This window comes from Lepidothrix coronata, unplaced genomic scaffold (assembly GCF_001604755.1).
Source record: "Lepidothrix coronata isolate B3197 unplaced genomic scaffold, Lepidothrix_coronata-1.0 Scaffold102, whole genome shotgun sequence".
NCBI classification, from domain to species: domain Eukaryota; kingdom Metazoa; phylum Chordata; class Aves; order Passeriformes; family Pipridae; genus Lepidothrix; species Lepidothrix coronata.
In genome coordinates this window covers 2,483,067-2,501,154 of record NW_016690282.1, presented here as the reverse complement: position 1 = coordinate 2,501,154, position 18,088 = coordinate 2,483,067, and the positions used below count along the sequence as shown (strand labels likewise).

The 18,088-nt window shown below is 37.6% G+C and overlaps 1 protein-coding gene across 3 annotated transcripts in view; it reads right to left on the bottom strand.

The window, feature by feature from the left end:
- Window positions 1–18,088, bottom strand: part of LARGE1 (LARGE xylosyl- and glucuronyltransferase 1) — a 282,849-nt gene that overhangs the window by 226,007 nt on the left and 38,754 nt on the right. The window contains exon 3 of one of the 3 annotated variants that reach the window (XM_017823441.1): window positions 14,257–14,347. The exons of the other annotated variants lie outside the window; for them this stretch is intronic. Within the exon in view, the coding sequence (XP_017678930.1) occupies window positions 14,257–14,265 (9 nt within the window). The 5' untranslated portion in view covers window positions 14,266–14,347. The remainder of the gene's footprint in view (window positions 1–14,256; window positions 14,348–18,088) is intronic. 3 annotated transcript variants of the gene reach the window in all.

The following is an 18,088-nucleotide window of genomic DNA, read 5'->3' as shown; positions in this document are numbered from 1 at the left end:
ATGTATAATGTATACATGGAAATTTACTAATCTTAATTTACAGTTAATACATGTATCTTTGTTCATAATAGAACAGTTATTCCTTACATCCAAATGCCAGGACAATACTAGGAGGCGGGGAGCAACCTCCTTTAAAAGGGTAACATCTAGGACAGGGGAGGAAAAAAACCCAACTTTCCTGACTCAAGTGATATTCTACTCTTAACAGAAGAAGAGGTGTAAAACAGCACTTCAGCTCACTCCTATGCTTGTCCCTTCTGTACCTTTTCCTAATTACAGAGAGCTTTAATTTTCACACGTTCTACACAGCAGTCAGATTTGGGGCATGAAAATACAAAGACAGAATTAACACAGAGTGCCGTTGGCCTAGCAGGAGGTACCTGGTGCTGCGGATTAGAGAAACATTCCCTGAAAGTCCCAGGGCTTCTCTTGTAGCAGCTAAATGAACAGCTGAAAGAGCAGCAGCTGCCCAAGAGTTATTTTGGGGGTTAACAGAGATCGTTTACCATATGTGTAGACCAGATAAATGATCATCCAACTGCCCTTTCAGTCACCTGGTTTCAAACCTGTCAGTATTACTATGCTTTCTACAAATTGCTCATTACAGCACTTACTAGTTGCTACCACAGTAGTTTGAATACTGTTAACTTAAAAAGCCGTAATAAAGTAAGGTTCAGCCAAATTGATGCATGCATAAAGAGCACCAGGATTCCTTTGAGATGCTGCTGTACTTCAAAGATGACACTGAAAGGTTTAGAAGTCAGTCTGTGTAGTCACTCTCTTCCCAGCCAAGTCCTCTGCCCTTGTGACTCAAATATTAAGGCCTATGAGGAGAATGAAAGGGCTGCATGGCTGCATACCTAACTCCTAATCCTTCTTTCCAGGTATTTCAAACAATGGAGAAACAAATAAATGGGGTAAAATCATCTAAATTCAATAGTATAATAATTCCCACTGTAGGAGTTGGGAGAATGCAATCTATATTCTTATTACCTTTCTAAAAAAAAAAAAAAAAAAAAAGAGGGAATCAAGTAGGCTATTTGGATTTATCTGATCATTACTGAATCATGTACATGTGCCTACGAAGTCTGAAGTTGATGGGAAATCCAATAATACTATTTACATCTCATCAAAGTGAAACAATCAATGCCAACTTAAAATCTCATATTTCACAGCAACAGTACTCAAGATTTTGAAAAACAATCAGAAAACTAAAAAAATCATACTGTTTTGCAAGAAAATTGATATACGCAGTTTAATGAGAGAATAGGTCTCTGCTGACAATTTCTGAGGCAAAATAATTTCATATCCACTAGATTTCTTCTTTATGCTTCTAGTCTATCAGCAGATAAAAATTTTAACCAGTTTAAGAGCCCAAAAGAATAAGCATCAATATTAAGTATGAGAAAAATCCTTTATATACATAATTACACATATATAATTTTTGTATTTATCACCTCTCACATTACAATGTGAGCATAAGCTTGCCTCTGGCATCAGACTATATATGGTGTGTATTTTTAAGTATTCACTCCAACTGAGTGTCATGATGAAAAAGTCTGATTGCATAAACAATTAGGTCTCTGTGTAATCCAAAGGGTTTACAAGCTCAACACACATTCCAGTCTACAAGGAATGTAAAAGATGAACTAGTAAAAATGCAGTCAATTTTAGCGATTTACAAAAACGGTAAAGAATTTAAAGGAATCCTCAGGAAAAAAATAGGGGCTTTTTTTGGTGGAGTAAGGTTCAATAAACAAACAGACAAAAAATACTTCCAGAAAACAAAAGAGAACTAGAATAGCACTGTTACAATGTTGTTACAATGTTCTCATTCTTCTTAGAAAAAAAATGCCATGAGCAAAATACACAATACTACCTTGTTAAAACTGAATTTCACCTGTGTTTTTAATTAAGCTACCTAAAGAAACAAGGCTTGTGCAATTATTCTTTGTTGTCCCTAATAACTTCTGTATGTGTTGGGCAATTTCTACCAAATTGAAATCTTTCATTTATTCTTGTATCATTTGAAACCAAGAACTATCAAGAGGGAGGAACATCTTATGCATGTGCCTACAGAGGAGGTCTTACTCGCTTCTGAAACTGTCTGTTGAAAGGTTTCTGTTGGCCATTTCTTTTCTAATTTTTGGACCATCTACCCTATGATTTTAAAAAGATGATGCAAGGAAAGGTTTTGTGTTTTATCTCTGTGATTTGCATGCACTTCTCAGGGTACACAGATTAAACAGTAGTGGAGGTTAAATTAAAAGGAGGTAGTGGAGAACACTGAAAACAAAACACGGATATGGCCAATACACACTTTGTACAAAACCTCGCCTACAGTGCACAAAATCTACAGCAACTTTTCTGATTTTTGACATCTGCAATCTTACAAAAATTCATGTGAGGCTTTGTAAACCCATTCCTTGAAGAATTGCTATCCAAAACAAGGTCCACAGGATCAGCTAAGAGGGATGTGAGAAGCTGGCAGCATTGCACTTACAGAGTAAAGGTTATCCAAGTAACCTTCATTGTATTTGGCCAGTTTCCCAAACATACAAAGAGAGGGTTTGTTTGTTTTGCCCTTCTGTGAAAATCTTCCATTTCCACCCTAATATTTCTTTAGACAACATATTAAAGTGCGACCTCCAGAAATGTCCAGTACAAGCCTAGTTTTCCTCTCACTGAAAAGGATGGCAGCTTTGCTACTGGCCTAGAGGAAAACACAGCAATAATGAGCACCCTTAAAAATTATTGTTCTGAAAACAGCATTTTGCTCTCAGTTTTATTCTAAGCGGTATTTGAATTCCAGCCTTAATTTTCAAGGTAAAGTTTTTCATCAGAAGCATGAAGTAGAATCATAGTTCAATTACTATTTTAAGCATTCCTACAGAGAAAAGCACCTTTACCATTTCACTGTCCTTCTTCCTAGAATCATTCATACAGAGCTGTCTATGAAATCAGAGAAAAGGGAAAGTATGAAAAATCTTGTAAGATTCACAGTGCAATGTGTGTGTATACATTCTTTATATTTATATAGTTTAATTTAAGCCCTTCATGAAAATGAAGCCTTCCAAATGAAAAGTGGCCTGAGTCAGTCTATGTCTGCTCCTTTCTCTATGTATCAGCAAAGTCAACAGAAGAAAAATCTAAGTCTAGATTTTACACAATGGTTCTGTATTAGAGCTGCCCATATTCAAGACTGACAGTTGCTCCTTCAGAGCAAGTGAATTTTTGAACATATTTTCTGCAAGAGCTGTTCTATACTTACCTAAGACTACAGAACATGGATTCCTTCCCCTTGCAACATACACATTGTTTCAAAAATTAAGCTTCAATTCCCCTGCTTACCCCCAAATCCACATCGCCTACCCTCCCCTGACTGCTGCTCATTGCATTTTCAAAGCAATGTCATCCACCATACAGAAGGGAAACCCAAGGAGAGATCACTTAGGATCATCGGTAAATCTATAGAGGAGGCGGAATGAGAATTTAGGAGGAGAACAAGAATTATATCCTACAAATAGTGTACTAAACCACATCTATTCTCTTTATAGCCAAAAAGATGGTCAATACCAGCAACATTAGCTACATGAACTCTATAGGAAAGTGTAGGAAGCCTACCAGGAATTCTCCTGCTTGTTCAACTGTTTCACATCCAGCTCCCACCCAATCAAAAGGATGAAAGGATTCATATTCTCATTGCCCCACCTCCTGCCTTCCTGATTTTTGCTGCAAAAAACATTTGAGGAAAAAAAAATACCCAAACTCTCTAAATCAGTACAAGTCACTTGGTAATTTCAGTAAATTCAAAACAAGTAGGAAAAGAAGGATTTAGTTGCAGTTATAACTGGTTTCTTACTAACATGGGAAATATATCCAATCTGCAAAAATCAGGTAACCAAAATTTATCTTAAATATTTTCATTTTCAAATAATCCAGAATTTCAAAAAATAGGAACATTTTAAACAGCCTCCCTTTATTTGGAAGCATAAGGCAAATTAAAATTTTGTTTGTGTATCAGTGCCTCCAAAGCCATCCATCTCACCTGTGGAATCATGGAAATATGCACAGAGGTGATACAGAAAAACATACACACTTCATATTCTGTATATACTATTTATTCATATTCTGTATATTCTGTTTTCATTCAAATAAAATAGAACATACACAGCCTGTTTAAGTCTACTGTGTTCACACTTCTGTCAATAAATGGCTTGACATTTTAAAATATACACACTATACATGTAGTATTTTTAGGAGCAAGAAAAGTAATTCCAAAAGACATTAAATATTTCATGTATCATAAGCACCTTTAAGAGAACATCAACAGCTTGTCCACTCAGGGGGTAAAAAAGAGAAAGCAAGTCTCCTGATCCCAATTATGTCAAAATGTGTCCTCTTTCATTCAGTGTTATCATTCAATTAGCTTAGAGAAAGATGGATCGGTTGGTTGAGAGTCTGTTGATCAGAATGGTAAAAATGGTAACTGATTCTTATCTTAATTTTCACCAAATACAGAATAGATCCAGTGGAATCAGTCAATTCAGTGTTATACAGCTACAGTGTAAGTAAGCAAAGATCCAGATCCTGGCTATTTAATTCAGACTCTGAGAAAAAAAAACAAATCCTTTACAAATCCCCATAGTTTTTCTCAGTTTTTTTCCAGTTGTCTAGAAATACCTACAAGTCTGTCAGTCATTTACTCCTATTGTCTGAAATAAGATGGATACTTGAATGTCTCCAAAGAAATGCTTTTGTTGCCTGCAAGAATCTAGCACAGAGGATCGAGATGGAGAGACATAATAAGAACTCGTCTCTCCTGCACCACACAGCTTTCTGCATCACCTTCTTTCCTCATGAGACTTTTCAGAGCTGTATTTTTTAAATTATTTGTGATGGAAGACACACAGAGGCTTTCACCTTTTCTATTAGGTATGATTGAGATCTGAAGTGACTGCAGATTTGTTTCCTCTGAAGGTCTTTAACTTCATTTCTTGTGAAAAGGAATGTTTGTCTCTCTAGGTATTTCCCATTCATGACTTCTGGCTAATTTCATCTAAATTTGACAGAGTGTCAGCAGTTTCAACAGATGAAATTCTTGCCAGTTTTGTGAAAATCGGCAACTAAGGAAGCATAGGAAGAAGAACAAAGTGAGTGTTCCCACTGAAGGAAGGTAATTACACCTCGGACTTTACCCAAAACTTTAGCATGTGAATGGGTTTGCACTAGCCACTCTGTTGTTAATTCTCCAACTAAGTGATATAAGCGGTATCTGTGAATGTTTTGTAGAGAGGTAGATGAGGATAACAGGATACATTTCAGTAGACAGTCAGTCCTCATTAGTTCAGCTGTTTATGAAGCAAACTGTTTTACATTTAAATTCCATGCTCAGTGTACTATTGAGCACTGTGGTTAGCAGAACAAATAGTGTTTTCACTTTAGAAGAGATTGAAAACTGAACCATCGAAAAAAGTGGGAGAAATTTAGTCAGAGTTATGACAACTCTTTACTGATCAAAACCCAGAAGATCTGTAAAGAGGTATCAGACAGCAGTCTGAAAAGCAACTAGTTCACGGTTGTCATCATGAAAGTGGAGATCTGAGCTTTCTCGCCATCCTGAATAAATGCCAAATTAGAATGTCAGGAAGAAGGCATTCAAGAACTCTCTCAGTACTGTTTATAGTTCAGAGTTTAAAAGAGATTCCCTCAATTAAATAACCCAACTAACCAGATAATGCCCTAAACATCTGCTTTGCACATCTCTAGCCAAGTAACATCCTACATTTGTAACTGTAATTTTTCCTGCTAACAGGTCAAATGGGAAAGAGTAGAAACATCCTATTGTCCAAGAGCAGCAAGGCTCATCCATTCTAGGAAAACAGGTAAACGTACCAGGGCATCCCCTAATACAACAGTCTTCGTAACAGACCTGAAAAATAAGATCTTGAATCTTTTAAAGATTCATTTATTCATTTTTTTAAATAGATCCAATATTTAAATGTCTCATAATCCAGAAAAGAATTTTGGGCAACATGTTATAGACCCCAAGAATGGCACTGTACTTCCTTTCAGCATACATAGCTCTTCCCAGTGCTGTGCTGTTCTCTCCACAATGCATTCATAGTAAGCAGCATTCCATTCCTCTGCTGCTACTTCAATAACCTGACAAGCCAAAGCAATTCCTCCCCTCTGCTTATTTTCCAAATTACAATCACCTATTCTAAAGAGATCATTTAGCGTTCTGGATGTGTAGCATTGCAGGTAAGAACTGCACTACAGAAGTATAATGGTTTCAGTATTTCCCAGTTTGGCAAAAACACCTTTCCTGCCTGAACCTTTTTATGATCACATTTGCTCTCCTTTAGGATTGCCTCACAGACACAGTTCATAACCACCTTGCAGCTGACAGCCATATTCCATTCTTTCTCTTTTAGTCATTTTCAAACATATTAAAAGAACTGTTACAATTGCATGCTATCCATATCATGCATCTTCTTTTTCTGTCCAGCACTTCTGACCACTATTCCAGCAACTTTCAGCCTTCCTATTTTTCATGCCAACTTACTTAAAAAGAAAGCATTAAAATATTCTGAAATATCATCTTTGAGGTAGTCCAGCATTATTTTCTCTAGCACTCTTCAGCTTTACTTACTGATTCATTACAATTGCATTGATTCTCTTGCCCACCCTTTCACTCCTTATTCTAAACTTCATTTTGTTTTAACTAGTATTTCCCCATGTAACAATGCATCAGATATTTTCCTGAAATTCAGATAAATAAGCACTCAAACCCCTTTTAAAAAATTAGTTATAATGTTAGATAGCAGATTAGTGTAGTAGTAGCACCTCTCTTGGTAAACTGGGCACATTTCATCTCATTTGCTGTTCACCTCCATGCCTGTAAGCATTCCCTTCCTCAAAATGTGTTCTAAGATAATGCACTGAGATCAAACTAACAAGTTTGTAGTCAGGCAGATGTCTCTGCTCTGTTTTTAAAGACAGACACCATAGCTACCCTTTTCCAGCCATATAAAACAACCTGCTATCTATAAATTCTAAAAAAATCCTAACCAGTAGATTTACAATTTCATGGGCTGGTTACTTCAATATTCTGAGGTAGGGATTATCCGGTCTGTTCAGTTTCAATACATTAAATTCTTTGCAGTTTGCTTTCACCTCAGAAATGGTAATTTCCATTTCTATGTATACCCCTTCCCAAGAGCTAGCCTGCCTTCCCTACACACCCTACATTATCATCTTGACTGAAAACAACAGCAGAGCATTCAGGCCAGATGCAGATTACCTTTATCCACAACCCAATCGTTTCTGTATGTTTTTTCATGTTTCCTTTCTCATCCTCTCGTTACGTTTAGTTACAGAGTTGTTTACTATGTGTTTTGACTTTCTTTAAAGAAAGATCTACTTTTCTGCATTGGTGACAAACTTCAGCGCTGAATGTGTGTTGAAGGCTATTCTATAAATAGGAACAATCTCGTTCACCTGTGGGAATCACTGAATTAATCCCAAAAAGAGATGGAAGTTTAAGAACTTGTGAAACTGGCACACGCTTCAACTTGAAAATTGGGCTGTGGAGATCTAGCAAAAATATGTGTAAAGAAGTAACAGAGGATGGCCATGCAGCAGCTGTGGAGCTTTTAAATATATTGTATATTTTCATACATAAGACTGTATCTTCACATCACTGGCTTTTAAGGGATTTTGGTCATTCTTTCATGACAGTGAGTATATAAGGAAAACAATAATGTGAAGTTGAATGATTCAGAAAGCAGCTGTGCTGCTGTAAGGTACAAATAAAAAGGTTAATTCTCAACTGTGATGTATGCACAGGTTACCATGAGGCAAGTAGTTGTACCAACTGCTGAGAAACAATCAGTATACACGTTTGTATCCTATGCTAAAACAGAGTTACTTCAGTTCTCAGCTGAAAAGGAAGTAAGCTGCCACACAGACGTTGTTGTGGAGTCAGGGCAAGTGTGTGGACAATCAACACAGGCCGCTGACATACAGAATCTTGCTACTCATATTAACCTGCCTAAGTCCTCTAAACCTACCAGAAGGTTATTGGTAGTCTACCACTACACATATGCAAGCATGGCTTTTTTGTGCTTTTTTGTGTTGTGGAGCACAGTATTACACGCCTGGTCTCACAAACACCAAATAGAGGGAATAATCATCTACCTCACCCTGCTGGCTACACTTTTGCTAATACAACCCAGTATGTAATTGGCCTTCTTTGCTTCAAGGACAAACTGTTTTCTGATGTTCAATTTGTCATCAAGCAGAGTCCCCAGGCCTTTTTCTGCAGACCTTTCTACCCAGTCTGTCCCCATCCGGTTGTTACTGCATGGGCTAACTCCATCCCAGGTGCAGGACTTCATACTTGCCTTCCATTCCCTTCTTCATTTCTTACTTGGTTTGGGTTCTTTCTTATTGCCCCTCTGCATCCAGGTTGTGAGATCGGTAAATATGGTAGGAATTCAGAATTTCCAGAAGAGAGGTATGACTCTCTCCTTTCTCAACTTTGTAATCAAGGAATTCTTAGTCACAACATGACTGTTCTATATTAAAAAAAAAAAATGCATACAGCATAACAAAACTTCTTTCAAACTCTTCAACTATCAGCACACTGCTGATATTTTTACCAATCTTACTTTTTCCCTTTCAGAAACTCTCAGACTTTATTGCAAGATCTTGAAATACTGTTCTGAAAGAGAGAAAGAAAAAAAGAAAACCCTCTGTCCATCTCCTATCAATCGTCTTGGCCACCCTCATTTATTTTCTCTTTATCTAATAGATAGTAGCTAGACGATAACTAGTAATCTGTCCTATTGACAGGAAGTGCAAGTAAATTTTTCCCTTGTCTAGACTGCAATTCTAGATTGCCACTAGTGCTGAAATTCGCTCCTGCTTTTTGTTTTAAAATCAAATAGCTACATTACCTTGATATCATAGCTAATGGGGGTGGGAGATGTCCTATTTCTGAACATGTGCTATTTACAGAAGTCTCATGTCAGTGCTAAAACACAGAAGGAGTGAGTCATCTGTATCCTATACATGAAAAACTAAAGTAATTTCTTCACTACTTACAAACCCCTTGACCAGCTCTCCTATTCTAACAACACACCAAGAGCACCACTGCCAGGCATTGCTTGGGTAAAGAGGGAACATGAATTTTCACCCTACCAGGCATGCCATATGTAGAGCATTAACTTAAACTGGGGCAAAGAGGATTTACATAATAGCTTTATACACTAATCGTATAGTCTTCAGACCTCTACAGTTGGCAAATTAAAAAAATGGTGCCCTATTTATCAGGATAATTACTCAGGGGATCCCACAACACAAGAGAAAACCTATATAAAATCAGTATAACACAACTTTTTTCCCCATTGCCTAAATATCTTTCAGAGGCTAGAAAGTACCATTATGCAATATTCTTGTGTCTTTCACACTGTCATCCAAAAAAATTGTGGCAGACACCCCAGGAACATGTGGACTAATTTGAAGCAGTTCAAAGAAGGTAGCTGGTAAGAATGGATGCACTGTCTACAGGCTTAAGTTTGCTTGTTTCAGATTACTCATTTAGGTCAGTGAGGAATACAGCAGTGCTAATATACCACATATTTAGTAAAGCAGGCTGAAAACAGTACAAAATCCCCAGTAAATACTCATAAAAATTATTCTAAGAACAATGCTATAATTGCCAAGACTTAACGATTTTATTTATTTATTTATTTATCCTTAAATTGATTTGCAGGTGACGCAAAATGAGGAAACTGCAGCATTGGCTGAAGAAAAAAGCCTGCAGTATGCTAATCTCATCCAGCTTTGCCAAGCCACCTCTGTCCTGATCTGCAGTAACTCTTCATTTTAGTTACAGATCTCCCCTGAAAAGGGGTCCTCAGTTATGCCAGACAGCACAACAGATTAGAGTTGAGAAAAGTTGTCCAACAGGACAAGAACAAGTAACTCTTTCACTTGGAGCCTCTCTTGGAGTTGAATATTGCTGTATTGGATCCCAGAGACAGTTATAGCATCAAAGGCAAAAGCTAAAATTTAACATGACCCTATTGCTATTTACTAAGCACAATTAACTTACATGGCACTTGGCAAACCACTGAAAGAGGGGACCTCTGTCCAAATAAAATATGCAATAAAAAGAGAGAACATGAATTAGTTATTCAGTACAGAACAGGCAGTGAAATGGATACATTTTAGTTTAATATACATAACACTATTCTTTTCTTTTATACACATAGTGATGTGTGCATAAAACACACAGGATGTGTGTTTTAAAGAGGAATTCAGTCAAGAAAAACAGGTTACTGTTTGCAAACACATATAAAGTAAGAACAGCTTTCTGATGCAATCAGAGAGAAATTCTAAGCATAAGGGTCAGCATGAGAAAAGATGATAATAAGCAAGAAGAACCTACAATAAGGCTGTAATGCAGGAAGAGAGAGAAGACAGGAGAATAATGGTACAGGCAGAGGCTTGCCAGCATTCTGGCATACTGCTGTCAAATGTCTTAATAATTCTTGGGCAGCTCTGAGCATGGAGGAAAAATGAGTTCAATAGTCAAGGTACTTCGGCACACAACAGTTGTTCTCTTTACCTCAGAGGGACTATTCATGGGTGTAGAGTTAAGCATAAAATCAATTATATATGAATGAGGTGGAAACCAATCAGAAGACATCGCAAGTAATTCTTCAATTGTTGCCCACCCAAAGACAAAGCAGGAAGCTCCCAAAAGTCTTGCACAAACTGTCTCCAGTGTAAAGCCAGATGGTTATTCTTTATTCAGGTAAAGGCCTTCCTTCCCTTATCTATACCACTATTGCTTTCAGATTAGAGGACAAGTCACGCTTTACAGAATCATAACTTAAATCTGCCTGACTCCATTTCTGTAGCTATACTTCCAGATCACAACTATGAGACTCCTATGCTCTAGTTGTCAGCTGTGCCAGTGGGGAAACTCTGACTGCAACATAGAAGATATGGATAATGAGAGGCATGCCACTGTTTAATTCCCATCACTTTTTATACAGTATTGCTGTGGTAGCAGGTCTTGCTCCAAGTAGCTGCCCACATATAAAGAGAGTCATTTGACTTTCAGGTCCAAAAGAGTCACTGTCCATCTTCTCTGAGGAAAAGGTGGGAGGACGAATGGAATCATGGTATAGGCCAGGCTGGCCCATGAGCTGCCACTTGGATCAAGCTGCTATGAATCATATAGAATAGACTCATAGATGAGATGGAAATTTCACCACTGAGCATATTTAACATATTTCTCCTGCCTAATGATGTTGGAAAACAGCTCTAGACTACCAAAACTCTGCTTATTCTAAAGAGCACTTAACCACACACGAGAGGTTGCATATGCAGGATGTTCACGCTTAAGGGGATTTCTTTCTCATCCTTTGGGATTTTTTTTCCTGTTTTCCCAGATCTCATGGTTCAACATTTGCTGGAAAGCTTACTTTTGTTCTAAAATTCTTGGTGTACAACCCAGAGAGCAGACACTTCTTAGCTAAACTGGGCTCTTAAACCCAATACCTTGACAATTTTGAGCTGGAGGAAGCTACTGACTTGATTTGGATGGCCTGTAGTTATGCTTCATGGAATTTAAAAAAAAAAAAAAAATTAAACCCCAAATTGATACTTCTGAAATATCACGTATTTATTTTTTATTTGAAAATTCATTCCATTTATTCATGCAAACTGTCCAGGTAATGAAGTGTTACTTACTAGGAGGCACAGAAGTGAAGTCCTTCAAACTACAAAACCAGAAACTAAAGCCTACAAACATGTAAAAACTTTTAAAATCTTTTTTCATTATACTTCATCTTTCCAAATTTGGTTATATACACAGACCTCCACAAGGACTAACTTCATGCCTATGTCTGCCATCTCTTTGTTACCCACACAAAAAAGACGAGATTACCTAACATACTCTGCAGTCCCAACACTTAACTAAAAAAGTCATATAACTGTAACATTTTAAGAACCAAATAAAAGCAATGAAGAACAAAACATGTTTTCCTGAAAATGTATGAGTAAATTACTCTTGTTATCTTATGCAATATTGTGCTATAATGGATTCAATAGTACTTGCAAACCAAATTATAAATTAGTACAACATAAACTTAAATATCACAATGTAGTACCAGATAAATCGGCAGTAACAAGAAATCCCTGTGACTAGTTTTTTGGTTAAAAATCAATCCCCATTATAAAAGAATTTGGATAATATGCTAAATGTGAATAATGTGCTATATTGACTATCCTCATTAAAAACACAAGCAGCAGATCTAAAAACCAGCAACAGTAGTAATTGGCTGGATGGTTTCAAACAAATTAAGAGCATACCAGAAAATCCTCCTGAAAGGAAAGTAGGACTCCTAGATCCAGAATCTGGCAGGGAAACTCAATCCACAAGAGAATGTCAAATTGCTTTCTCCTGCTAAATACAGGATGACAGAATTGGTGATAAATAAGTAAGCTCTGTTTTGCAAATTATCAAATGCAAAGCAAAATACTGCGGGCATGTCCCGCAGTGCTTTACACTGCACTTCACTGACTATGTTGATTACCATTTTATGAGCAGAGACAAGTCCTTTGCTTGTCCACAATCTTTTTTCCAGAATAATTCTGCTTCTCACTTCAAGTTGTGCATAACAGTATCTTTCAATAGCCCTGTACTATTTAGTTTTGCAGCAGGACTTTCTAGAGATTGCTACTTCTCCCAAGGTTAAAACACAAATGATACCTGCATTAGGAGAAATGACAAATTTCCCCAGGAATCCTGGATGGACTGAATGGGCCAAGCTGTATTATACCCAAATATCAAGTTAAATAATGAAGACCTTACATAGCTCATCCAATTATCTTCCCACCTTGCTATCCAGAATCATGCAGTTTCCCAGAAACAACCTCTATCTTGAAATATAACTTTCCGAATGGAAAATCATCCAGGCACAAGATAAAACTTGGATTTTTGCCCATTTGTCTAGCTTCTCCAGAAAGCCTTTGGTGAACAAATATTCATTTTGTTATCCATCTCTCTCACTCTCAACATTACATTTTTCTTGTATGTGTAAAAAATTAACAAGTTGAAGTATTCTCTTCCTTTTTTCCCCCCCATCAAAAAAAATAAAAATAAGGAATAGCTACCATGGGAGAATCAGACTGCTGCCTGACTAACCAAGGGCACTCCCAAGCACACAAAACATTCTCATGTCGGCAACACAGAAAGAAATAATACGCATTCCTCAGGAGGAGATGCAAATGTTGCTGTTTAACTTCTTCAAAGGCAAGGATACTAGAAGCTGGCATGAAGCTGCCCTGCTACCATACGCTCCTGGGCATAATTAGTCAACCAGAAACTTTCCCTTGAGAATGACAGGCAATAAGAGAATGTGATCGCTGCATAAAATAGGAATGAACAGGTCATGTCAGTGAAGTAAGGAAATAACTTCCAGGCAGTTTTGTTCTGCAAGAACCAACACATAGTGATGCACCTGTTTTCTATCACAACTATAAAATCGTAACTATGGAAGTTCCTTAGGGTTGGAATACAGGAACAGTTTTAGGTAATTAAATAATCCCCCTAAGTTGTATTTTCACAATGCTTTTGCATATTTTGAAGTTCTGAGTCACAGAATCATAGAATCAACCTGGTTGGAAAAGACCTCTGAGATCATCAAGTCCAACTTTTGATCCAACACTGCCATCAGTTCCTTCCTAGTGTCACGAATCATACAGGGTTAGAATATGGAAAACGAAACACATTTCTGATAAAGGTTATTAGAGCTTGGACACCCCATGAGCTGGACTACTTGCCACACCTCCAGCTGCCCCAAATTTTTGAGCATATTCAATCACAGACCCCTATAATAGACAAACACTAATACACTGCCATTCAGTATTGTTTCCCTATGTTCAAAAGTGAACAGTTGCAGCCAACAGAAACTTTCAAGGATTTTTTTTTAAGTAAGAGCAAGTGGCTCTGGTATAGCCTGCAAGGTCCAGCAGGTCTAATAGTTTTGTCAGTGGCACTTGTGTGCTAGCAATCACTGAATTCAATACCATCCCTCACTGCATCTGCCCTTTCAAGGTGTATCAGACAGAAAGACAAGAACATTAGGGCTACAATTTGGGACTAGAATGAGAATTTTTAATCTAAGGAACAAGACACATGGAGTCATGACTAATGTTGGGGAAATCTGATACCTTTAACATTCCTTATGTTCCTGTTGAACTTCTTTGTAGGTTCACTTGGGCTCTTCAATCCTACCCTACAGAAAGTTTTCCACCTCTGGTCCTGCAGAATAAAGTACATTGTTACTGACTTGCTAACTCGCATTTCCCTCTGGGATTGCTGATAATTCTCCCAGCTTTGTACACAGGATGGCTGACAACTGGTTTATCATGTATCCTGTCCTCTTTTACTGGAAACTCTTGTCGCTATCTGCAAGGGCACTTGGATCTCCAAGATGGGAGTTAACTCTTGTAGCTGGGAGTTTCTTTGGCACAGTGCACCTCAAAAGGAAGTGGCACGGCAGAGGAAAATAGCACTACTCGACTGACAAAGCTGTACCCAAAGTTGCTGCCACCAACTGCCAACATACTGCTGCCTCAGTCACCAACTGTGCAAATTGACCCTCAGTCAACTGAGTATGAAGGCAAATAGGTCAAAACTCCTTTCCATACTTACCCATCATCTACTAGGATACTATGACAAACTTAAAGAATAGAAGAGTCCAGATTTTCGGAAATACTATTCATGTATCAGGTTTAAAGGCTCAAACAGAAGTGGTTATTTCCCTTACCTCTTTTATTGTTTTATTTTTGACAAAGTTATTTTTCTCCCTAGTAGCTGTAATAAAAACTCAAATTAACACAGCTCCATTTTATATCATTCCTCATTCATGTTTTATCAAAATCATCCTATCAAACACAGAACAATAAATTTCTACCTCTTTCCATGAATGATACCGCTCTAAAATTTACATTTGTTAAATATGCCAGCAGAAAAAGCATAAATTTTGTGGGGATACTACAGCGATCTTTATTTTCCGTGATTCAATAATAATATTTTGCAACAACTGATCTGTAATAAAAACATATACAAATTATATATATATATATACACACATGCACACAAACATGCACCTGAACGTACTATATGGAATCCAAAGAACATTCTGCTTCAGTTTATAACAATTAGTTAGTGTAGCTACTGACAATATTTAACAGCCTTTTAAAACTTTCTAAAAATTGACAAATATTTCTTATTCTGCTTATACTTTCAAAATAGATTCCATGACATTTCATGTCACATTTCATTCTATTAGAATGACGCTGTTTGAATTCAGCAATTTCTTAAGATACAAATGGTTACTTTATTTATATTCATGCAATTTAATTTCTGTGTAATATTTTATTATGATCAGCATTTATACACTACCAAGCACCTACGACTGGACAACTCTTTAGTGCTCAGAACAAGAAGATTCACAAATCTATTCCATTCCAGTATCATGTTGTATTTACCTCCTTAAAACAACACCAGAAACTCACAAATTGTGTTAGTGGAGAAATTTTCTTAAAACAATTTGAATATGCCAGTCTTCAACTCACCAGGTTCTTTACCAATTCCACCCTTACAATTTAGGGATGTAGGATCGTGCATAAAGAACAGCTGATGAGAAATTCACGTACCCTAGCAAAATCTAACACTTTTCCCTCTATCCTAGCTGAAGGTAGGAAAAATGTATGAGAGCTGCACCAAGTGCCAAAGGAATAAAGAACAAGAGAGGTCTGCAGATCACACATTTTTCTCAAAAATAATTTATAGATGGCAGAAAGAAGCATGGTGATTTTCTAACTTAAAAGTGCCTTATCTTTGCCTCTCTCTATCCTTCTCCCTTCCTGTTTTCATTTGCTGCCCAATCTAGTCACTTTTTCATCCACTTCTTTCCTCCTCCCATCATTTTTTTTTTTAACTTATGATCTACCCCAGTACTTCCAAAATCACATCCACAAGCCTGTTAGAAGTGTTCAATAAGCAACAGTGCTTTCTCATTCCTGAGAAGTGTCAAAACTTATTTCTAGGGTTTTAACCAGCTCAGAAACATCCAGAATCCAGATGAGTCTTTGTTCCCTTCCTCCCTATCTTCAGCCTCTCTTGAGCTCAAACATGGGCCCTGAATCAGAAGCCTCCTTCCTGGTATCATAAGGATGATCTACAATAGAAAAAAGGAAGTACCTATACTTCAAAGATCACATTGTTGCTTGACATCACCAGTGTTACACTTAGAGAAGCATTTCTATTATTCCTAAGTCTCCTAGGTGGTGGAGGTTTTTAACCCTGGCCCTCAGTTTCTAGTAATCATACAACACTGCACAAAACCACTGAATGAAGATCTATACTTTTATTGAGAATTAACTTCTAGTTTCAATACAGCACAGAAAAATAGAATCTTAAAAGATTAAGAAGGCAAATAATAAAGGCCCAGTACTTATTTCCATGGGTTTGAATCCCATATTTGTTTTCTGAAGACAAAGCAGGGATGTGATTCTGATCTGCAATTCTGGAATTGACAGTAACACTGTAAAGAGAAACAATCATCAAGATTACTGGGGCCTTGCAGTAAGAATTATGTCTGCAGACTTAGGTGATAGGGAAAATTATTCTGTAGCAAACTGCATTGTTGTTCAACTCAAGGCAGAGAGAAACAGGTAAATTTAATTCCATTCCTGCAATGTGGAATTGCACACAGAGTTTATAGTAGGATGGAAGCTTTGTTTCCAACTGATGACTTTAGGAACCTGAAAAGAATTCCTAGTTACACATGAACCAGGAAGAACATAGCCTGAGCTTTGAGATCCCACCTGGTGATTTTCTGTATTTTACACTGGCTAACTTCCAAGCTAAAAAAATTTAGAATTATAGAATATCCTGAGCTGGATCTACAAAGATTCCCAAGTCCAACTCCTGGCCCTGCCTAGGACAGCCCCAAGAATCACACCATGTGCCCGAGAGTGTTGCCCAAATGCTTCTTGAACTCTGGAAGGCTTCATGCTGTGACCACTTCCCTGGGAAGCCTCTTCCAGTGTTCAACCACCCTCTGGGTGAAGAACATTTTCCTAATGCCTAACCTAAACCTACCCTGACACAGCTTCATGCAGTTCCCTCAGGTCCTGTCACTGATCACCAGAAAAAAGAGATCAGTGCCTGCCCCTCTGCTTCCGCTTGTGAGGAATCTATAAACCACTATGAGGTCTCCCCTCAATCTCCTCTTATTTAGGCTGAGCAAATCAAGTGACCTCAGCTGCTCCTCATATAGCTTCCCCTCTGGACCCTTCACCATCTTCGTTGCCCTCCTTTGGATGCTCTCTAACAGCTTTGGATCCTTCTTATATTGTGGTGCCCCAAACTGCACACAATATTCAAGGTGAGGCCAAACCAGTGCAGAGCAGAACGGGAAAATCATATCCCTCACCTGGCTGGCGATGCTTTTTCTGATGCAACCCAGGGCCCTTTTTCTAGAACTTATCAGGGAAAAACTATTGCTTTCTCAGTCATTTTCTGGACTTTTCTGCACTTTGCAACATTTATCCTTCACATTTCTTGCTCCAGATCCGCACACTTTTTAATGAGATTATTGTTTAACAGTTCTCCTGGAAACAACCCAAATCTCAGACTTTCTACATTTCCTATGTTACAATAAGTCTTCTATCAGTTCAGAGTATATTAAATTGTCAGTATCTTAAAGAAACACCCATAAGCCCTTGAAACCAACGGTAGACAGCTACAGCTTTGATCCTGGCAACACATTTTCAAATGCTTAGTCATCATCAAGAGTTGACCACTCTCTACAAGATTGCTTGCTTTACTAAAGTGAATGCATGGTTTATGTATTTGCAGAACTATGGTCTAAGTGAAGAGGAACTGCTTTCGGAATATTTTGTTATCTCGGTGTTGCAGCTCTTGCAGTTACTACAAGTTGCCTGGTATTTGTTTTTCTTCTTCCAAATCACAAGAGCTTTAAGAGCTTGA